Source organism: Salvia hispanica, chromosome 3 (genome assembly GCF_023119035.1).
Source record: "Salvia hispanica cultivar TCC Black 2014 chromosome 3, UniMelb_Shisp_WGS_1.0, whole genome shotgun sequence".
NCBI lineage: Eukaryota > Viridiplantae > Streptophyta > Magnoliopsida > Lamiales > Lamiaceae > Salvia > Salvia hispanica.
This window is the reverse complement of record NC_062967.1, coordinates 48,667,926-48,691,745: the sequence shown is the minus strand read 5'-3', so window position 1 is coordinate 48,691,745 and position 23,820 is coordinate 48,667,926. Positions and strand designations below refer to the sequence as shown.

General features: G+C 35.2%; 4 protein-coding genes and 1 long non-coding RNA gene across 5 annotated transcripts; 2 read left to right on the top strand and 3 right to left on the bottom strand.

The window, feature by feature from the left end:
• The first annotated feature begins 4,858 nt into the window (after positions 1-4,858).
• LOC125212297 lies at positions 4,859-8,765 on the top strand. Its single transcript, XM_048112419.1, has 3 exons — positions 4,859-5,627; positions 7,905-8,013; positions 8,093-8,765. The coding sequence occupies exons 1-3, from the start codon at positions 5,058-5,060 to the stop codon at positions 8,587-8,589; spliced, it is 1,176 nt and encodes a 391-aa protein (XP_047968376.1). The 5' UTR covers positions 4,859-5,057; the 3' UTR covers positions 8,590-8,765.
• A 1,199-nt stretch (positions 8,766-9,964) lies between these two features.
• LOC125212899 (wall-associated receptor kinase-like 6) lies at positions 9,965-12,552 on the bottom strand. Its single transcript, XM_048113190.1, has 2 exons — positions 12,449-12,552; positions 9,965-12,353 (listed from the first exon to the last, which is right to left on the bottom strand). The coding sequence occupies exons 1-2, from the start codon at positions 12,478-12,480 to the stop codon at positions 10,076-10,078; spliced, it is 2,310 nt and encodes a 769-aa protein (XP_047969147.1). The 5' UTR covers positions 12,481-12,552; the 3' UTR covers positions 9,965-10,075.
• A 1,310-nt stretch (positions 12,553-13,862) lies between these two features.
• Positions 13,863-18,857, bottom strand: LOC125215526 (adenylosuccinate lyase-like). The gene is made up of 11 exons (XM_048116969.1): positions 18,678-18,857; positions 18,157-18,405; positions 17,182-17,337; positions 16,147-16,362; positions 15,766-15,948; positions 15,326-15,547; positions 14,986-15,102; positions 14,758-14,901; positions 14,561-14,662; positions 14,395-14,463; positions 13,863-14,269 (listed from the first exon to the last, which is right to left on the bottom strand). The coding sequence occupies exons 2-11, from the start codon at positions 18,349-18,351 to the stop codon at positions 14,036-14,038; spliced, it is 1,638 nt and encodes a 545-aa protein (XP_047972926.1). The 5' UTR covers positions 18,352-18,405; positions 18,678-18,857; the 3' UTR covers positions 13,863-14,035.
• Positions 18,852-20,070, top strand: LOC125215527. Its single transcript, XR_007175281.1, has 2 exons — positions 18,852-18,884; positions 19,838-20,070. It is a non-coding gene; the product is annotated as an uncharacterized LOC125215527 (long non-coding RNA).
• A 994-nt stretch (positions 20,071-21,064) lies between these two features.
• Positions 21,065-21,762, bottom strand: LOC125211698 (class I heat shock protein-like). Its single transcript, XM_048111602.1, has one exon. It carries the CDS (start codon positions 21,649-21,651, stop codon positions 21,205-21,207), a length of 447 nt encoding a protein of 148 aa, XP_047967559.1. The 5' UTR covers positions 21,652-21,762; the 3' UTR covers positions 21,065-21,204.
• Between the last annotated feature and the right edge of the window lie 2,058 nt (positions 21,763-23,820).

Below are 23,820 nucleotides of genomic sequence, written 5' to 3'. Positions count from 1 at the left end.
TTGTATTTATAAATACTATATTCATACCATTTTTTTTATCTTTCTCGATTCTAAACCCTAAAATTTCAATCTCTACCATTTCCAAAGTCTACAAAATGCAAGGTGGAGATGATTCTCCCGGCTATGGAGAATCGGGATTTGGCGCATTTTCGTCTTCCCAACCGTGGAGATCGAGTCCGACCCCCCTCCAACCCACCTGTGGAGTCCACAATCGCCGCCGTCATGGCAACAGACACCCCAACTCCGGGGTCAGTCCTCCTCCGGTGTGCGTCATTTTTTTTTATTGTATTTAAAACATTATCGTTGTATAATTTTACCCTATCTATAATACGACGATAATTTGGTTTCAATTTTTTTTAGTAATTTTTAAAGTATGCATTTTTTTATTATTATAGGCATATAATTTTTGTTTTAGTAATATTAAAATATAACAAAAATGTATGAAAATAATTTTAATTGTTGAAATATAAAAAAAAAAATGGTGGCCCGGAGGGCCACCATTGTGGTGGCCAAGTTTTCATGGGCAGGGCCAAGTTTGTTGGGCATGCCCAAGAAATGGTGGCTTGGGCATGCCCAAAAGGGCCACCATTGTGGATACCCTTATAGTTGAGTCATTTTTCTATTTCGGGAAGTTCTCTCATAGTTGAGTCATTTCCATATATAGTACTCCCTCCGTCCCAGATTTATAGTCACATTTAGTTATGACACGGGTTTTAAGGAATTGGTGGAGTGTGTAATTAATTAAGTTAGATGGTGGAGTGTGTAATAAATGAAGTGAGATAGAGGAGTGAGATGATAGAGTGTGTAATAAATGAAGTGAGATGGAGGAGTGTGTGTAATAAATAAAGTGAGTTGGTTGAAGGTGGGTCCATTTTTTTACTTTTTGGTTTTTTATTTTGTTTTGGTTTATTTTTGTGTTGATAATGGAATTTGGGTGTAATTTTAGTGAATAATGGGGTAAAATTTTATGTCCAAATATGAAAAATTCTAAATGTGAGTATAAATGTGGGACGGCCTTTTATGACAAAATGTGACTATAAAACTGGGACGGAGGGAGTAACTTTTTTCTCTTTCTTACTTTACTCTCTTTTACTTTATTCTCTCTACTTTATTCACTTTTTACCTTATTCTCTCTACCTTTCTCTTTCTTACTTTTTTATCTATTTATTTAACATACTCAACATTCTTTTTTTAAACTTTGTGCCGAAAATTTTTGCCTCAACTATGAGGGAACGGAGGGAATAGAAATTTATAGGACAAGAATCCCACCGTGTAAAATGATGTTGGAGTATATTTTTTGCGTAATACTCCTTTTCTTTCCTTAAAAATATGAATCATTTTCTTTTTTTAATACCAAGTATATCCTATAAAATTATGAATTATCTAAATTAGTCCTACGAAAAACTAATGTGGATCTCATTATATTTTCTCTTCATTTCTCTTATATTAACAATGTCTGTCTTCGAATATTCATATTTTTAATTAAGGAACAATCAAACTTCATAATTTTCATGGTTGGATAAGAATCCTCCATTCTAGCTTGTGTCCTTCAAATGATTTATCCCTAACTCAGGAAAATATATGAATTTGGGTGGTTCAAGTATTAGCAACGTGCCATTAATGAAAAACAACTGGGGTAGTTCAAGTATTAGCAGTAGGGGTGGCAAATCGTGCGTGTCGGGTCGTTATCGTGTCGACACGATAACGACACGAACACGATAACAACAAACACGAACACGACCCGTTAAGAAAACCTCAAACACGAACACGAACACGACCCGCTACCCTCAGACACGAACACGACACGAACCCATTAACGACACGAACCGTTTCGGGTCAACACGACACGAACCCATTTAATGACACGAAAATAAGTATTGAAAAATGAAAATAATAAGAATAATAATATTAAAATATAATGTGTTAATAATAATAATAATATTAAAATATTATGTGTTAACGGATAACACGAACACAACACGAACACGCATTGTTAACGGATAACACGAACCCGACACGAACACGACACGAAATTTTCGTGTCCTTAATGGGTCGACTCGATAAGGACACGAACACGATAAGCTCTGACCCAAACCATTAATTTCGTGCCGGTTCGTGTCGTGTTATCGTATCGTGTCAAAAATTGCCAGCCCTAATTAGCAGTGTACCGTTAATGAAAAGAATTGGTTTATGATGATTAACTTCTTCATCGTGGTCAAGAATAATTAGTATTACAATAAATTAACCTCTAAATCAACGTAGGAGACCATATTCTTGAAAAACGTTATAAATATAACTCTCCGTATAAATCAAGTCGCACAGAAAAATAATACTCCCTCCACTTATAAAGTATAAAATAAGAAATGGAAGGAGAAAAAGTAGGTATGTATGACAAAGTTTCCATTTTTGAAATATTAATTACTTTTTGTGGACATTTCAAAATGTCAAAATGAGATTATATTTTGTAGACAGGAGAAGTACTACTTTATTTGTCTCACTATAAGTGTGACACTTTTTTGGCACGAAATTTAAGAAACTGATGTTTAGTAATTAGAGTGTCCACAATAGCATCATCACAGTGGGGCGGGCTGGACAAGGGTGAGCCGTAGTGGGGTGGGCTGGATGGGAGAGAGCCGCAGTGGGGCGGTGGGGGCGGAGGTGGTGGCCGAGCCGCGAGGCCTATTGCACGCCGGAAGGGAGCCGCGGTGGTCCGCCGTGCTGGTATTTTTCATTTTTTTAAAAATTTCCTTAATTTATTTTGTGATGATGTGGCGGAAGAGTTTGAAGTTGTGAAAGAGTTTTTGTGGTTGTGCCTTGGCAGAATCGTGGTTGTTCTAGTCTATTATGGACACCCTTAGTTAAATGGACATATAATGAAGTGGGATAGAAAATAAAGTATAAAAAAATAATAATAATAATAATAATAACAATAATAAAGTAAGAGAAAAATATGATATTTATATTTGTTAAAAAAGAAAATGACTCTTATATAATAAGACAACTAAAAAAGAAATACAACTCACTTGGGACAATACGATAAAGTAGACAACTAATTACCATATTTTATTTTCTTGTGGCTTTTAATATGTACGACTCTGTTATTTTTTTGGAAAATATATGTACGACTTTAAAATGAATAGTGTATTAAAGAGTGTACCAATTTCCTTATTAATACGGAGTACTACATTTTAGATCTTTAATTATGTAATTATTCATTACACACGAATTCAATATTCAAGTTGGGCCACTGTTCGTATAATAGCTATTAAGTCTTGTAACTCGTTTACGGACTATAGCCCAACTATTTCTCTTGATAACAAATTTACTACTGACTAGTCAGGTTATTTAAATAGAGATACGGCCGCCCACTTAAATTAGATCAAGTAAAGTGTGACATTGAATTTAATGGGGCAAACGTGTCATTAAATCTGACCCTATCACGTGAGGATTATTAAGCTCATTGCTCATTTCACAAATACTTAGTTTTACAAAATAATTTAAGTTCAAACCAACTGTAAGTAAAATCTAATAAAAAGCTATCCATAAGACAATACACACCTTGAGAATTTATGTTCAACGAATACTCCTTCCGTCCGTGAAATGTTGTCTAATTTTTCCATCACGATCTGTCCATGAAAAGTTATAGACCTTATTTTTTTCAACTTTGGTAAACGGACTTCATTTTTCACTAGCTCGTTACACTCACATTCTATTATATAAATGTGAGATCCACGTTCTACAAATTTTTATAATTTTTTTTCTTCATATTTCTTAAAATCTATATCAAGTCAAAAACATGACATTAATACCAACATTTTACGACCGAGAGCATAATATTATAATTCTACTGATTAAACATAAGTGAGGCTGGCAAGCTAGACTCATAGAGTCCCCTCACTAAGAAATGTTTCTCTCTTCAAAAAAACAAAATAAAAAATTTACAATGAAATTTGAATACAACAAGTCTATGCAACCAAATTTTGTACAACCAAAAATTGGTTTATTTGAGAAAAAAATTAATTTATTTATGCATTTAATTAAAAAGTATAGACATACATATAATATAGGGAACGTGCATAATATTATGGTATTTGTGTATAATTTTTTTAAAAAAATTTGAACCATAAAATATAATTAATGCATACTTTAATTCAAATTTAAAAAATAATAGAAAAATTCAAATATAAAAATAAAAAATTGAAAATTAGGCCAAAGACTAATAAATTATTTTTAATTTGTTAACTAACTATATTTATTATTTCAATTTATATTTAACACATCAAAATAGCTAATATAATCTTGTTTTGGTTGTACAAAATTTAGTTGTTTATCGTTACTCATTTGAATAATTCCTATATTATCAATATAGTAACTTTTTATGTCCAAACAAATAAATGTGATTTGTGTATCAGATTTATTGTCAGTGATAATTAATAGCAGGTCGACCATCATTAATCTAATTGACAAGGTCAACTTCTGGTCATTTCTCAGTCCACCAGCCAATACATACAAATTTAAAATTACTGTGAAATTCAAAAACCCTCTCTATTAATTAAAACTCCATCAATAATCTTCTACAAACAATACGTAAACCTCATTATCATTATTTATTTTAATTACCAAAGATATCTATTGACGTGCATAATGACTATTCACCGAGCTGATTTGTAGATATCTCGATAGATGAAATAGCTGGCTCAAAGTCAGGAATCAATCCCCCAACCATGTAATTAAGGATAGATGAGTATCAGCCACTCGACGACCCCTCTTGGATTTAAACCTCATTATTATAATTAAACTTGTGATTCAAAATTCCTCAGCAAGAAGCATCCAGCATCTTCTCTCTCTAAATCTGAATAGAAGCTTCTTTTAAAGGAGCCCATTTTCACTCACTTCACTCACTCCCTCCCCATTACTAACAGCTCCGCCTCCGCGTACCAAACGCATATCCACTGAAATGTTGAAAATCCATCATCACATCATTTTCACTCCTCAAATCAAATCATAGTTTGATTACATTTTCATCACTCCTAAACAAAACACCTAATTTCAGAAATATGGATTCCAAATTGATCAAACACAAGGCGTTCCCCAAACCCTCGCTCCTCAAGGACTACTTGATGGACGACATGAGCTCCTGCTCATCCAACGGCTTCAAATCGTTTCCGAGAAGGCAATGCTGCCCCAGCACCGTCCGATTCCTCGTCGAGATCGACCTCAACCAGCATAAAAAGTATTTCATCTTCAACAAAAGCCCCTCCAAATCCGCCGCCTCCGCGTTCCAGAGAGTCATCGCCGCCGTGAAACGCCTACCATTCGGCTCCCCGGATAAGTCGATCCTGCCGCGCAGCCTGTCCAGGAAAATCCTCCGGAAAACTATCTTCTGGAAGAGGAACTCGAGCCACAAGGAGATCCAGCGGCTCAAATCGTTCGATCAGCTGATGAAGGAGGATCCTCCGCCGTTGGATATTCCCACCGATTTCAACGCGTGTTCCAGCGGTAATTCATCCAATTTCACTGAGGTGAAAAGAGAGGAAGACGAAGACGTCGACGTCGAGATACTAAAAGACGGCGATGTTACGACTGACGACTCAAGCACCGGTGGCGCCACCGAATCCTCCACGGAGGTAAGCTTTTAATAAGTTCAATTAATTGATTTCAATTGATTCATTTCATTGATATATTTAAAATCAAATAAAGGATACATATTAAAATTTCAATGCTAGGATTAGAACTTGATTCATCTCAAATTGGAGTTGTAGTTTTTGCTAGTTAAGGAGATTGTCAACAGATAAATAGCTTTTGTGTTAATTTTTTTTAGCAATGGAGGATCAAATTATAGTACAAACTATTATTTTGGATGTCGGTCATATCAATCCACTGATTATTTATGGGACCACTATTTATGCATCCAACTAATCATTATATGCCTCAATTTTTATAGTATTAAGATGAACTTAAACGTTTAGTTTACTAAGTACACTTTTTTTCCTAAATTTGGCGTCATTAAATTGGATAGTTTGGTTATATATCTAAAATGGCGATGGAGCATTTAGTAAAAGTAACAAAAGTGGTAAGATAGAGATTTGTCCCTAATTATGTAGCTCAGTTTAGCCTTTAGGAATTAATTTCTCCATTTAAGTATAGCTTAATTTAGCTCTTCCCACTATATGATCAAATTATACATGATGATTTGCTGGATGTAGTGTAGATATTACGACTGACACAAATTGCTTTTAATTCGGTATTTGTTGAACAAAAAATATACTATTTTATAATAATAAATTTAATATTTCAATATTTTTAAGTTTGCAGTGAGGAAATTAGTGTAATTTAGTTTCACTAGTTCTATAATTTGAGCAGTATAGAAAATTAATTAAGGTTACGATCATCATTCATCGCTAAACTTGCAGTTTGAATTTTGAATCAGTGAGCAGAATATTATAGGGATGTGAGAAGATTAAAATATATAGTTTCAAAAGTTTGAAAAATAGTAAAATAATAGGCGAGGGGAATTCAAAATGGGTAAACAATTAAGAAGAATGTTGAAATTGATGAAATTCCAGAGCGGTAAAGATGGAGTAAAAATAGCTGGGGGCACACGTGCGAAGCGGGAGAGAATTGGCTACGCTAGATTCCATGGATTATTAAATTGCGCTTCCCGACGGTTGAGAAGTGAGAACTATAGAAATAAATTAAATAATTAGTAGTAGTAGTATTACAATTAATCATAAGCTAGCTAACTATATACATGATGTCTACATGATCATTTGTATTGCATTACAAGTAGTCATTATTATCAATATATGTAGCACTACATTTCTTTGCGTATTTATTATGAACCTGAATTTTGTAACTAGGTGGGTGTGGTCGAGTTAAATACTAGTACTATTAATAATAATAATCAAATGGGAGGCTATATTAGTATATTGTTTTAGTCTTTAAAAAAAGGTAGAAAATTGTAAACAAATTTTGTCAAGTAATGGGTTGACATTTTTGACAAATTCTATACGAGTATTGGGATTTACATACCATGGGTCTTTGTGGTCTCAGCCTTTTTGCTTCTATCAGAAACATCCAAATTCTCATGGCAATTATTTTATTTTAATGAACCTATTACGCTCTGTGATTTCACTTCTCACCCCACAATATGCTTTAATTACAATTTAATAATTTCAACCAAAATTTATTAATTTAAGTAAAATACTATTGAGATGAGAAATTAGACTGTCTTGTTGCGAGCAAGGATCAATCTTTGCCGAATGAAGAGAGTGGAGAACAATAATCGTTGGAAGTGGTCCAATCCAAGCAAAGTGAATAAGTTTCATCTGTCTCAAAATATATGCTGCAATATTTATTGGTGACTGTCTATTGTGGGGGTGGGACTCAATAAATAATGATATCCTTTATCATTATTGAAATCATGATTAATGTGACTTCAATGTCACAACCCTACGTTATCACCAAACGAAATATTTTTGAGGTCCCCAGCCTATCTAGTGTCCACAGTTATTGAATACACACTCGACAGATCTAACTTCTCTTGATTTATTGCAACAAAATTACTATCATATCAAATGAGCTCGTATTGGACACAGCCTTAGTTTCACCAGATTTAGGCAGCATTTATCACGTGTTGATGTGTAACAAATATCACAACAGGGAGTTTCATTTAGATATTGTTTCTCCTAGGATATATTCTTACTTTGATGTGACCACTTAGCATAGTTTAGTTTATTAGTAGTAAGATTTTTTAGCTCCAATTTATAGGTGAAACGTTTGAGTTACTGAAATGTTAGATTGTTAACATGTTTTTATTTCTTTTGTAATAATAATTCAAATAAATATATTTTTAAATGTATATACATCATATTCATACATTAATGTCGATATTGAACATGTAGCAAAAGCAGTGGTCAGTAAGTGAAGAGAAAGAACAATTCAGCCCCGTGTCGGTGTTGGATTGTCCATTCGATGATGATGAAGTTTCATCCCCTTTCCCACATATGGAAGGTCAGATCACCTTCCTACTACTCCTGAAAAATTCACAAAATATACTACTACATTTTTTATTAAAAATTCTGATGCACAGGAAGTAGGAAGCCAAAGATTGAGAGGTTTGGAGGTGTGGATCCCCTCAACTTAAGCAAACGGTTCGAATCTACAGAATCTCCTTTGCCTAATTCTTTGGTGTCAAGCACCCGAGAAGAAGGCGAACTAGAGGAGGACGAGGTGAAGCGAGCAGAGCAAAAGGCAATGGATTTATTGCAACAAGTGATGCCACCATGCAAGGCAGACAGGCTTCTGTTGGATTTCTTCAGAGAGAAAATCATGTCGAGGCAATTGGGAGATGAGTACTGCGAAGATCTGGTACGAGAAGCAGAGAGATGGATCAACAGCACAGCATTAATCCGTGATGCTCTTCTCGGATGGAACAGTCAGACTTACGTGGAAGACATGGAAGGGTCGAAGGAGTGGAGATGCTTTGATGGAGAGATTAGGGAGATGGCGTTGGAGTTGGAAGCTGTGGTTTTTGATGCATTGTTTGATGAGTTGGTGGTAGATATCTCGTCTATCACCGTCGTCTGAGGAGCCGAAACTGGGGTTGTTTTTATCATTCTAGCGCTGGGATGGTGATGCTTAGAATGACTAAAACCACCTTTGAGATATAGTACTTGGTTTTGTGTTTTTATACAATAATAAATAATGAATTGGTGATTAATTTTTGGGACAGTGTAACTTGATGATGATTTTCTCTTTTGATCTTGTCAAATTTCTTGCCCATATTTCACTAGCTTAATCGCACATATATAGTTCTTGCTTGGGCACTTCATGAACCCTTAAGAAAATTGCATTTCATTTTTGAGGTTTCAAATAATTAGCGGAGAAAAGCAAAGACATCTTATACTATCTTTTGATCAATCATGTTATTCAATATTATTAGCATTAATTTTAATACCTCGATTTTGAAAGACCTGCTGAGTTTATATAGGATGTTCTAGTGCTAGGTTGAACAAGAATCACAACGATTGAAATTTACTTTTAGCTAAATTGAATATCAGCTACTTCTCGTATTCTGTTTGTTAGATAAAATGATTATGATTGTTTATTAGATAAATAATTATAAGAAGTGAGACTATGACTAATTATTATATACGAATAATTTATTTTTGTTGGTTTGATTACAGGTGTATCAAACACTGCTTTCGAATCCAACTAATCTTGCTCGATTAATTATCATATAATTTAAGTTACTCCTATAATTTATTTTTAGGAAAAATAATTACTCCTAATAAGTATGTGGTATGTGGTGGTTATGTTTGTTAGATGAAATGATTATGACTGTTTGTTAGATAAAATATAAGAGGTGAGATTATGATTAATTATTAATATTAATATAATTATTAATCAAAAATTGAGTTAGAGTCTAGACTAAATCAATGAGTCTATAATAGAGCGGAGATTCCTGCTTCTGCTTCAGACCGACGGTGAGCTGAATCGGTATGGTAGAGGTATCAATTATTACACGATGTGAAGATTGGCTCGCCCGAAGCAATTGACGTTGACATCATCTTCATCGCGAGAAGCGGCGCACATTTTCTCCCTCTCTTCGGTTTTCAGCCGCTTGCTTTATGATTCTCACATTATTGCAGGTATTTTTGTTCTATATATATATATATATATATTTTTATGTTTATGCAGCAATTTCAAATTGTAGTAGTTATTATCTACCAGCGGGTTTAGTATATATTCTACGAATCAGCAACCTGAAATGTAAACCTGCCGTTTTTGTTTTATCTCATACTATTATGTAAAAGGGACAGGGGAGAAAATCAAATATGCACATTCTTATGGGATCGATGGAAAGTAGTAATTTGTTCTACAAAATAATGCACACTTATAACTTTTTTACACACATTTATACTTGATTGACATTTTTTACAGGAACTAGTAGTAGTAGTAGTAGTATATAAAATAACGATGTGAGATACTTTCTCCACTTACAAAACACACTATTTAACTTTGATGAAAATTTGCACTATGATATGCACTATTTATACTGTTGCCCTTAGTTTCATGGTGAATCTAGCAATGGATCACTATCTTCTTGTGAGGAGGCGTTGATGGAATTGGCATCAAAGTACATGCTGTCTGTGATGCGAGAGAAGTCGTCGTATGCTTCATGAACCTCAACAACTTCGCTCCCTTGCTGCAACTCTGAATCTTGTTTCAGTTTAAGTATTTGGATTCCTTCCAATTCCACAGCTACCTCCTTCATCGTTGGCCTTCTCTTTCCGTTGAGATGTAGACATCTTCTTGCAAGTTGAGCAACGCCCATGATTTCCTCTCTCTTCCCCTCTCTAAGTACCCTTTCATCAACAATATCAAACACTTTATCTTCCTCCATCATATGCAAAAACTGAGTAGCCAAACTCCTCCCAACTTCAGCTCTAATAGAAGATATTGCCTTCTCTCCTGTTATAAGCTCGACCATAACAACTCCAAAGCTGTAGACATCGCTTTTTTCTGTGAACTGGCTCGACTGGAAGTACTCTGGATCTAAGTAGCCAAAGGTCCCGAGAACTCGTGTGGTGAGGTGTGTTTGATCAATAGAAATCGTTCTTGATGCCCCAAAATCTGAAATTTTTGCCCTGTATTTATCATCCAACAAAATGTTAGTTGACTTGATATCTCGATGATAAATAGGCACGGATGCAGCAGAGTGCAGGTAAGCAAGAGCGCCGGCTACTTCTCTCATAATCTGGAGCCGAATCTCCCAAGATAGGGGGAAATATTCCTCACTCGGGTTGTGGATGTGTCGGAAAAGTGTGTCGTTTGTGATGAACTCGTAGACGAGTACAGGAACTTCCGTCTCCAGACAACATCCCAACAATTTAACCACATTCCTGTGATTAATCTGTGAGAGAACGACAACCTCGTTGATGAAGTCTTGCAGATAGCCTTCTTCCACCATCTTTGATTTCTTAACGGCCACAATGTTACCATCGGCTAACATTCCTTTGTAGACCGTGCCTTGGCCGCCATGTCCAAGTATGCGATTCTCGTTGTAGTTATCAGTAGCCTTTGCCAGCTCCTTGTAAGTGAAGACCTTGGTCTTTTCAAGGCTTTTATCAGTTGAAGAGAGCTGCTGCTGCAGTAGCAAGCCCCCATTGCGCTTGAAGAACTCTTGCCTGCGTTTCGCCTTGACCCTCTTCCTTGTAAGCTTCACGGCTTTCCAGGCTGAAAGGAGCAGAAGCAGCGCCCCAAGCACACTACCAATGCTGATCAAGGCTATATTGCGTTTATATGTAGTGCTACCTGGATGACGACAGTCGTAACCCCCAATTTTGTTGATGCAAGTCCCTGTTGGGCAGTAGCGAAGCCTTGTTTTTCGGTGCAATTTCCCCCCCCCCCCCGTGCATGTTCTATATGTGTATGTTTCATTAAGTGAGCATTCGTCTATGTCAATGCATCCTTGAGTTGTAACATATGGATTGCCTTGGTAGCCATCTCTGCAATAGCAATAGCCTACGGAAGATACATATTCATGTTCGAGGTGATAATTGTAAGGGTTAACTATTGTTGAAGATTCGGTCAAGTTAAGGCAATAAGAAAGATTGTTTACTGCAGGGTAGTCGAATTCCCACTCAAGCACAAGTGGTGCAGATACAAATTCTTGATCGTATGGATATGATTGGTTGATCTGAAGGCCTCTGTACCTTCCATACTCTTCTCGGAACCAATTCTTATGGACGGGGAAGGTGTATCCGCATAAGCCATCGCTGCTGCTTTGAATGCTTCTATAACAAAATTGGAAGCTCTGTAGCCTTTCTGGGATATCGGCCTTGCAGCAGTTGAGGCCATCGCAGCCATTGGTGGGGCTATTGGCTTGACATATTGCCATACATCCACCAAGTGTGGTTGTTTCATTAGCAAGCAGCCACACTGAATTCGAGCAGCCTAGTACAGCCAATGAGTTGTAGCGTGGCGAGATTGTGAAGGGACTTCCTTCAAGGGACACAGGCAGTGATCCCACTCTCTGCTCAGTTGAGCAATTCATTTGTGAAATGGGCTGGTTTACGATGACCACACCATGGACAGAGATGTTCAGTACTTCGCGATTGATGCTGCTCAGGAAGGGCTTTTCGGGGGTGGTGCTGTTGTCGCAGGTGATGGCAAACGAAGAATTTACACTGCATCCAGGGCCAACCCCGAAAGGGTATGGAATGGTGATATTTCCGCACTTATTCGGACAACCATTTTTAGACCAAGATATTTCTTGGGAGGTTGCTGTTAGTGTTAGACATAGGAATGAAATAAATCCAAGGATTGTGGGCATCATGGGAAACAATCTGCAGAGATGGACGAATAGAGTTTCTTGAATAGTAGTACAATCAATAGCAAAGAGAACATGAGTAAAAAAGAAAAAGAATGCATGATTAGATACCTTTTTTTACAGATTATTTGCATCAAATTCATGGTGATAATCTCAAGTGCTTGCTCTATATCTTTATGTGAGCTCTATATATGATTTAGCTTTTTTTTTTTTCTTTTATGATGGCATAACACAAAAACTGAGGTTTGTTATAATAAGTAGATATCGAATGCGAATCCATATTTATTCTAATCGAACTCTTGACTAATTCCAAAGCCTCACTTAAAAAATGGAATTGTGAACCATATTTAAATTCTAGAGTGAGAAGATGGAGCAGGATAACTTAAACAATCACCAGGTTCAATCTATGAAATGGACCTGTGCAATAAATATCAGTCAAATGAAACACAAGATACAATGCTCTTTCTATGCCATTTAGTTACTTTTATGTTTAGGAAATTACTAGGAAAGCACTGAGAAAAGAGAATAAGATATAAATACACTTTTTATTGAGGAACTTATCGCCATATGTCCACCCGGAAGATATAAGTAAACTTTTTTATTGAGGAGCGATTTGAATTTGGGAGTAAAGTGTCTTTGTCTATGCACTGTGTAACTTCCAGAAACTTTACTAGAACACAATAAATTGAATGTGAATTTGATGAAGCAGGTGGTGATGGATTTGAAGGGGATATATATAGTACTATAATATATTGATGCAATAGACGCAGAAGAGCCGGCATGAGCTACCGAATGCTGATGATCAAATTCATGGCCACATATATGAATATTGCTTTTATTAGTAGTGTTGCTAGGACCTCGGTGGCCATCGTTGCAATAGAAATACCTGGTATTCATATTCATCATATTTACTGAAAGACTAAATTGTGGGGCGGGGATGGGGAGGGATAAGTTCTAAGTGCGTTTCTAAGAGTTTGCATATTGACGTGTTTTCATGCATGATTAATGAACATGTCCATGACTAAGAAATTGACATCTGGTACACGGAATTAGAATTGAATTTAAAGAAATTCAATTATAATTCAATTCCAAATCTTTTGTTCGCTAAACTGATATACTGATATGAAGTGCACGCGTGTGCATGCATTTTAAATGTAGTGTGCGTGTGTGTGAGTTGTATGTGGTTGTGTGCGTTGTGGGTGTAGTTTGTGAAGGTGCCCGATTTTATAACTTTGGAATTTCATTTATCTACTTTTGATATGGAAATCAAATTGTGCAATTAGAATTAGAATTGTAATTGAATCTCAAATCTTAATATTTTGTGGTACCAAATATTGGATTTGGAATTCAAGGTTCAAATTCCATGATACCAAATCTTAACAATTTAATTGTTCATCCATCATTATTACATCATGTAGATGTTAAAGAAGTTACATTCTATTTGTGTTTTGTGCGTATCATGGAATAGAGTGTTGCTACTAGTACACACGTCTAGTTTTAAAAAAAAAAAAAAAAACCAGGCCGATTCACTAAATATCGGTTCTTTTCGAATAAATGGGTTCCCGGAATTATACATTGATTAATAGTGATTTTACATGTCCAGAATTGTCTCCTACAAAAATTGTTGTGATAGAAGAAGAGAGGATCAAACCATTCGTGAAGCATTGTTTCATCGACCAACAAAGTGATCAACTGCACTCAGGAAAGGCTTGCTCCGTTCACCGAGCTCCGAACGAGGTTGAGCTTCTTCGCCAACTCTTCAGCTTCCCCAGTATATGTATGGGGCGTCAAATCTAAGAGACCTTTCTTGGCTTCTGTGGGAACGTCCAGGCCTTCTATGAACTCTCTTATGCTTTCTCTAGTGACTGCTCTGCCTCGAGTTAGCTCTTTGAGCTTCTCATATGGCTCTGGAACACCATACCGCCGCATTACCTATAACCAGATGAAAAAGGGCCACATTGAGAGATACGACTAGAGAACCTATTGTCGGCAGAAAAGAAAAACTACTTAGTACTTAGACTGAACAAAAACACTCTAAAGTATGACAGAAGACATACAGTTTGTATTGGCTCCGCAAGCACCTCCCAAGTCTGGTCCAAGTCTGCATTCAGCGAAGCTTCATTGACCTATATTTAGTAGATAATTTAATGGAGATTATCAAATCATACAAAAATACCACATGTATTGTAGGTTATGGAAATCAACACAAATAATATTTCATACCTGGAGCTTTGCGATTCCTTGCAATGCACTTTTGTAGGCAAGAAGAGAATGTCCTAACCCAACACCCATGTTCCTCAGAACAGTCGAATCAGTCAAGTCTCGCTGCAATGAAAAATCACAGGACGGTCAGGATTTAGATGCTTAAAGTCAATAGTGAAGATAATACAGCTTAAACAAATTTTATGGAAAAACGTTACCTGCATGCGTGATATAGGTAACTTTGTGCTAAGATGTGATAAGCCTCCATTTGCAATTCCACAATTGCCTTCGCTATTTTCAAAGTCGATTGGATTAACTTTGTGGGGCATCGTTGAGGATCCAATCTCCCCCGCCTTAGTTATCTGCTTAAGGTTGAGAATGTATCAATTTGGCATGATGCAAGAGAAGAATGATATAGTACTCAAATAACAGATTGTTGCTCTCACCTGCTTGAAGTAACCCAAAGAAATGTATCCCCAGACATCTCTGTCAAAGTCCACTAAAATGTTGTTGAACAGCATAATAGAGTTGAAAAGTCTAGCCATATAGTCATGCGATTCAATCTGTATCAGATGGATAATAAATGGTTAGTTAGTTCAGGTTTTCACAGAAAAATCCTTTTTCGATCTGAAATAGAAAAGGACGAGTGATATTTTTTTGCCAGACAATCATTCTTGTGAGATGGAATTAAACAGCACTCAAAAGAGTGTATATTAGATACTGTCATATGAAAATGAACCTAATAAGCAACAACTAAAATTAGAAACTCATTATTTCCTTACATACCTGAGTTACATAGGGATTAAAACTTATTCCAAGAGATGTCACAAACTCCTCTGCAACCCGTGGCCAGTTCACTTCAGGATATGCAACTAGATGAGCATTGTAGTTTCCGACAGCCCCAGCAAACTTTCCTAAAATTTCAATTTGCGACAATATCTCACGTTCTCTACTGAGTCTATACGCAAAGACCGCAATTTCCTTCCCTAATGTGGTTGGTGAAGCTGGCTAAAAATCACAAAAACGTCACAAAGTGGAAAATATGGTTAGCTATTTCTCAATCGGCCATAGAATGACGGAAACAATCTTAATAAATATTTTTGTGCTTTCGTATCTGATTAATGCATGTTAATGTATCACCAATACACAATAGAAGACTACAATGCAGGGGCATGATAATATTAAGTATGAAAATTATTTGAAAGCTTAGCACCAAAGTGTATTACTTGTCCATGAGTTCGAGACAACATAGATATAGAAGCAGTTGCAGTTGCAATGTCACACAAAGCTCTGATCAATTTGTCCATAGAAGGTAGTATGACTTTATTGAGGGAATCTTTCAGCATCAACGCATGCGCCAGGTTGTTAATGTCCTCCGACGTGCAAGCAAAATGGAAAAATTCAAGCACCTAACAAAATGGATAGTGATTAGTACATACTATGAGTCTCAAGAGAAATGTAAATCCCCTGCAAAAAGGGAAGGACATCAAGATTTGAACTCATATAAGTGCAACGACTACCGAATTCTTGTTAAATTAATCAAAGCAATATTATAATACCAAAATCAGATTCAAAATATCCAAGGCCAAAGGTATAGACATGTGCACCTTATTTATCTCTGGATGAGACTGGCATTTTTGTTTCAGAAAGTACTCAACAGCTTTGACGTCATGGTTAGTCACCTTCTCAATTTTCTTCACCTCCAATGCATCGTCTAGGTTAAATTGATCGATTAAATTTTGAAGATAAGACTCGGCTTCTTTAGAGAACTTCGGGACCTCAGAGACTTCATGGATTTGAGAAAGCTTGAGCAACCATTTAATCTGAAAAAAGTTGTTTAAGACCATTCAGAAGGTGAAAGAGATTAAAGTGGATGAACCTGATATAAAATGTACTAGCTTTTATGTAACAACACATCATATCAAATCTATTCAAGCTTTATCATGTCCAATAAAACATCAACATATTTTGAGTGAAAGGCTGGACTCTTTGAACTGCACCAAATTAAAATAAATCATGTGTTGGGAAATAGAAGGAGGAGGATTTCCATTTCCACAAATCTGAAATAAATCCTAAATTCTTAATTCCAGATGAAAAACAAAAGCTACTAAGAATTTTCCGTAGCATGATTTTCCAAAGTCTAATATACTTCCAATCCCATCTCCTTATACCCACCAGATACCACCTGAACAAGCAGCAAGCGATAACAATGGTCTTGACAAATAAGCCGCCATTTCATTTTTTGGTCAAAAACTAAAGTCACTCCATCTGTAATATTAAGTTGTAACAATATACTATATGGTTAGTATGTGGGATAGGAAAAGTAACTTCAATGGGATTACTAACTAGTAACTAACAAGAACTATTCTGTTTTAGGCTGACAGTCAAACAAGAAATTAACTATTCATATTAATAAACCTTTTAGCTGAGTGTATAAACTAAAACGAAAGAAGTCTCCACTCTCCAGCCATGTAGTTCTTATTGTCATACGAGCTAATTGAACATGGAACTTATGCCACATACAACATCTAGTACAGTTTATGAATGTGATGTAAGAGCCTAGATACATCTAGCCCACTGCCCGCTGTTATAGTGATGACCAGCAAAAATAGTTATAATCGAATTGTAAACCAAATGCTTACCTCAACTACAACTCGATACTTAATAAGACCGAATTCACTCATAAAAGGAGCCAAATCCTTCACTTTTGACCAATATCGTCCATCCAAGGGGCACAAAGCTGCCAAACTTGATAGCTCAAGATCCAGTACATAATCATCAGCAGCCATCGAGTTTACCTGGAAAAACGATACAACTTACATCAGGGAAAGTTCTATGCTTTAACATGTGAAGATATCAGTTAAGATAAGTTGCGTCAACCTAATCAGTGTATCAAGTTACAAAAAAACACGAAACTTCCCTTGACTATCTCTTTTCTTTTACCAATTACCATTATATCCTCATATATCATGAATTGATCTGAACATGCAAACCTAGTTACCCACAGCAATCCAAATTCCGAAGCACAGATTTTTCTGAATGTTGAAAAACAGCAGTGTATCTGAAGCCCTTAAATGATACAGATAAGAAACACTTCTTGCATAAGTATCAATATGCCAACTCCTGTTGACTCTTGTTTGAAACTGGTTCAAAGTCAACCAGGCTACACTTTGTATGTACCCATAACAATATCAATTGAGATGATTGTCATAAACATCTATTTATCAACAAACAAAATTATTTGTGCTTTTCCCTGGAATTCCATTTGATTTTCGAATAACAAAAGATACTTCCAATTGTTCCCATGATTGATAATAGAACCTGAATTGGTCATTCTGTTCCCCTTACTTCTACTGCGAATATCAAAACATTTTCTAATAGTTAATACAGATTCAACTTTCTAGTACTCCCTCATTCATAAGTTTGAGTAAACCATACTATATTTCCTAATCTATATTCATCTTATCCAAAATAACCTATCTTCAAACAACAACAAACCTTTCCAACTCTAATCTTAAAAACGAACTAAGCACCTCTTCACTGTAGAAACTAGCAAGAAACTAACTGACACAAATTCATTTGAATCTTAGGTTCCTCAGCAAAGTTGTGTGTGTTACCTTTGAAACAGAATCGGTGATGCTGTTGTTCACTTTGACGGATGCTCGCCCCATGGGATTCCGACGAGAGTGTAAGAAAGCATATGAGGCGACGCGATTACTGTTAAGATTGTCGGGTTTGATGTGGTGGAGATGGCTGAAGAACGAGGTCGTGGTTTTGGTGTTGAAGCTCCTGACTCCGACACCCAAATCCATCTAAGCAATTGCAGTAGGGAAAGTCTGGCGACGTACGTTTGGAGGTGCTAGGTACTATAGAGAATCCAGTTAGAAAGGAGTCGTGTCAACAAAGTAACAAACCCAAAACTATAACATCAACTACATTAATTTCTCTTTTCTTTGTAAAAGTTCTCCTGATTTTGCTTCTTTGCAATTAGGTTTATGTATACTGCTCTTCTTCTATTTTCTAGAAAAACATACCGAATATTCTGCTATTCATTAAACACACACAGTGATACAAAATCAGTTCAAATTCAATTAAAAATTGAATTTTTGTGCGGTATATAAGCAGAACAGAGCAGCACCTTGAATTCCCGACGTCTGGACGTGACACAGCAACAACAAAGTGATGCAGCCGATGGAAAGCAGCAACGTTTAATCTAAAAAGACAGCAACTCGCGAGGCACGGCGGAGGGGCGTGGCGGCGCCGATTTGGGAGAGAAAACTGGCGGCTGGCGAGGGAGGGAGGGAGGGAGGGAGAGAGAGAAGGGGCGCTACTTTCAGGGTTTGAGGTGATTCTCTGCTTTCCTTTTTATTATTCTCTGAACTTAAAAATAATCATCTTTATTCTAGACATGCCTGATTCCTTAATTTGATTTTTCATGATATTTTTTAGTTTTATTGTTGATTCACTTTTTAATTAAAACATTTTAAAAATAGTATTAAAATTTAATTAGATTAATAAATTCGCATATTTATATGTATTCATTATTATAAGTATGATTTATTTTTTAATATTTTTATTTTATATTATCATTTTATTTAATGATTTTATTATAGTAATAATTTCTCCTTTGAATCTGTAATTAAAATCTTATAGATATCGTAATTAGGATTCAAGGCATAAAATAAGGAATCACGCATATCTAGAATAAAAATAAAATATCATACTTAAAAAGAAGCACAAGCATATGTAATGTTTTGTTACATTGTATGATAATGATCTCATTCTATAATAATGTTTTGTTACATTGTATGATAATGATCTCATTCCATAATACAGTCACACGATAGCCAAGAATAGGTAGTCCCACTCGCCATTTTCCCTTCAATTGCAAATATTGCGAGCAAGATTTGCAAGTATATACAGTGTTTGTGAGCATGATTGTGCTCGCAAATTAATTATTTGAGCGACATATTACTATATACATTCAATTGTTCACACAAATTTTATTGAGTGCTAGAATCGGTTTCCAAAAGCAAATCAAACGTGTTCGTATTAAAAATGAAATATTTATATTTTGCATGTGTTTTAAAAGATAATACTAATAAGTAGTTAAATAAAAGAAAAAATAATATAGAGGAATAGGGGTGTGATCAATTGCTAACTTGCTTAAGTTGTTAACTCGTTAACTCATCAACAATGTGTATTAAAAATGTCAATACGATTACATTAAAATGTCAACACATAATTTTATTGAACTTCAATATAACGTGTTGATATTTTAATGTCATCGTGTTGAAGGTGGCGATGGAGGATGAGGTGCTCACCGTTACAGTGCCTAAGGAGGAAGTGAAGAAGCCTCAAGTGAAGGCTATTGATATCTCTGGTTAAGAGAATTATCTCTAGAATTTCGATTCTATGTATTTTGACTGTTATGAATCGACATGTAATAATGTATAGTGTGTAGTTTGTTTTACTCAAGTGTGTTTGGCTGTAAGAACAGAATGTACTATTATGCTTGATGTTCCGAAACAGAGTTTGTCTTTCGTCAATACTGGTACTTGTACATCCTGTTAAAAATCACAGTAGTACTAGAATTTTACATCAAGATTTTAAAACAAATTTATACAAATAATTTTATCAGTGTTTGTGGCGGTGGCCAATGGGCATTCCCTTTCCCAACCTCTACTGCACATATAAATAAACAAAATATAAATATGTGGCGAGCTTAACAAAACTACAATAAAATCGTTGTTAAACTTCACTCACCACAAAAGAAAGTGACACTGCTAAATACTACTCGTACTCAAATTGGTAATAATCGAAAACAAGTTGAACAAATTCATAATTAGTACTATCACGATAAAAATCCGAAACACCGAAGTAAGGGCAAATAAGTAGTCACGAAATTTATCAAATTTGAGTCTATCCAATTACTTCAAAAAAATGTCCAATTTAATTGTGACTTTAAATGGTTTTTTGAATTGTCCAATAAATTTGAACATGGAGAAAATTACCCTTATGTTTTTTTATAAGGAACATGATTTCAACCCCAGGATTCTTTTATGAAAGACATAATTTGTAGTTAAACCTCTTTTTTTATAAAAGACATAATTTCTAGTGGAACAATATTTTTTAATAATTTATTACATGTCATACGTTTCGGCGTCTATGTCGTAAGTTCTTAGCAGTCTAACCACGCTCAAATTTTTCCAAATTTAAATCCATGGGACTATTCAAAGATTTGTCTAAATTAGTATTTAGTACAGTATATACTTTAATCGGTCAATTTTAAAAGTTAGGTAAAGGAACAAAATTTGATCAAGTGGTTTAATTTGCACGAATTTTAACAATATAAGGTCTAGAGGTAGAGGAAGCATGGATACAACTTTGATCTATGCTGATAAATTAGTCACTCAAGAATAGAATACTTGTTCCACACATAAGTAATTAGCAATAGTAACTGTTTTACTACCTAAGATAAGAGTACTTAATTTGCTTTTACTTTCCTAATATAAACTTCAAACATGCACAAATGATATTTTATTTTAACTCACTTTATTACATTCGGACTCAAATCAGATACATACATATGAGATAAAAACCAGAAACACACTTCATTCATACATAGCTTATTAAAATTCCAAGCACAATTGAAGATAATATTCTCAGCCAGAGATATCAATGGCTTTGACCTGAGGCTTCTTGACTTCCTCCTTGGGCACGGTCACGGTCAGCACCCCATTCTCCATGCTCGCCTTAACCTGATCAGCCTTAGCGTTCTCCGGGAGGCGGAAGCGCCGGAGGAATTTGCCAGAGCTCCGCTCGACGCGGTGCCAGGTGTCATTCTTCTCCTCCTTCTCGCGGCTGCGCTCGCCGCTGATCTGGAGCACATTCCCTTCCTCCACCTCCACTTTGACCTCCTCCTTCTTGAGGCCGGGCACGTCGGCCTTGAACACGTGGGCCTCCGGCGTCTCCTTCCAGTCCACGCGAGTCGCCGCGAACTGAGACGTCTCGCTGCCGGACCCCACGGCCAAGTCGCGGAAAGGGTCCCACAGATCGAGGGAGAAAGGATCGGAGCTGCGGCGGCCGAAGAAGCTGGGAATGAGAGACATTGCGATTGGTGATTGATGAGAGCGAGTGAATTACTACTATGAAATGGCGTTCAAAGTGTTTGTTTCTGTGGAGGATTGGGATGGGATGAGCTATGTATATATACACCTGAAAATGGTGCTTTTCTTTTGGTAGAGTATTATGGAGCATTCCAGAGTCTGAAAGGTGATTCCAGAGTGCTACTATGTCACCATGCTGCTGGCCAATCAAATCTTAACATCTGTATTCTATAATCATTTTCCTTTCTCTATTAATTAAATATTATACTAGTACTTAAAAATAGATATTTTTATTATTTTAGGCAGTCTATTGCAAATATATATTCTTTTTTAGTTTTCTATTTCAAGATAGTATCGCATAATTTACTAAACACTATTTTGAATATTTTTGCTCTTCCTCTCTTTTATTTTATTTTTTTTGTTTTACCAATTTTTCTATCTCATTTTATTAATTATGTATTAAATTTGTGCCATTTTAAATGTTTTTATTTTTCAATAATGGAAATAGTATAATTAATTCAATACATGTAATTTACAATATATGACTGATTATATCATATTATTCAATAGTATTTCTATTTTATAGTAATAGCATTATATTTGATGCATAGTTTAGTATTTATTTTATTACTATAAATACTCTTACAGGGGATCAAAACTAATGAATTATGAGTTTATGACACCAATAGAAAAAAATTCAATTTTAGTTATATTCGCAATTTCGCACCATGGATAAAGGTACACATTCGTGCACACATGACTCAATATTTTTATTGCAATCAAATTTTATTAAGCACTTCAGTTGAAATTACTCCCTTCGTCCCTAGGAGTCACTCTTTGACCGGGCACAGGTTTTAAGAAATGTAAAGAAAAGTTGGTTGAAAAAGTTAGTGGAATGTGGGACCCATTTTTTTATATTGGTTTTATAATAAAATGTGAGTGAATTGAGTTAGTGGAATGTGGGACCTACTTACTATTTATGGTAAAAATGAAGTGTGACTCTTAATTGGGGACGGACCAAAATGAAAAAGTGTGACTCTTAATTGGAGACGGAGGGAGTACATGACATGATATTAGAAATTTATTGCTTTAATTAGTTGATTTATCGAGATGAAAAAGACTCATTTTCACTTAATAATGATAATCATGAAAATTTATGGATTTTATGTAACTTTATAATTAACAAGAAAAAAATAACTAAACTTTAGAATTATTTATATAGGAAAATATTAATTATAAGGAAAATATTGATTATAAGAGACTGTTTTAAAATCTTTATGGGCTGAAAAGCCTGATGGGTTAGAAATGCGGTGGATAACAGTTAGAGTTAAAAATTTACAGCCTGAAAAATTCATAACGAGTTAACCTAAATAGCTCGACAATCAAAACGAGTTAGTCCGATTAACATTCCTAAACAATGATTGAAATTGAACACCAATTCCTTAGCAAGTCACATGAGAGAAAATAAAATTCAAATATGCACTTTCTGTTTTTGTTTGTCCCATAAAAATATGAGCATTTCCATTTATGAAAAGTTATTTCCAACTCATTAATCGTATACATCAATTTATTCACAACTTATACCACTATGATCCACCATTACAACTCATTTAATACTAATAATAATGTATGTCACACTATCCACGAACACTAACTCAACTACCCTTCTCCTTCTATCGTTTACTTCACCAATTGTATATTAATTCTCGTATTATTCTAAATGTTCATATTTTTATTGGATCGTGGAAGTATACAAATAAAAAAATAGAAAACCTAAATAATGGACGGTTCATAATTAATGGAAAGTTTGGAATATGCCAACACACAGAAAAACTATATAGTTCTCTCACTTTCCAAAAATCAAAAAAATATCAAGCTAATAAGAGCAAAATAGCATCATAACGTGATGACAATTTTGAAGAATAAAGACAGCAAATAATGTTATACTATATCACATTTTTTTATTTATCCCACGCAAGATATCATACAATTTTATTTTTGAAGAAAAGTCTTCTTTCACATTAATATTCCTTTGTCTTATAAAAATATATCCATTTTTTCTATTTTTTAAAAATATAAACATTTCCATAAATTCTCTCAACTTATTATTCATAACATCAATTTATTTACAACTGATACCAGTGTAACCTACTATTACAATTCAATAAATAG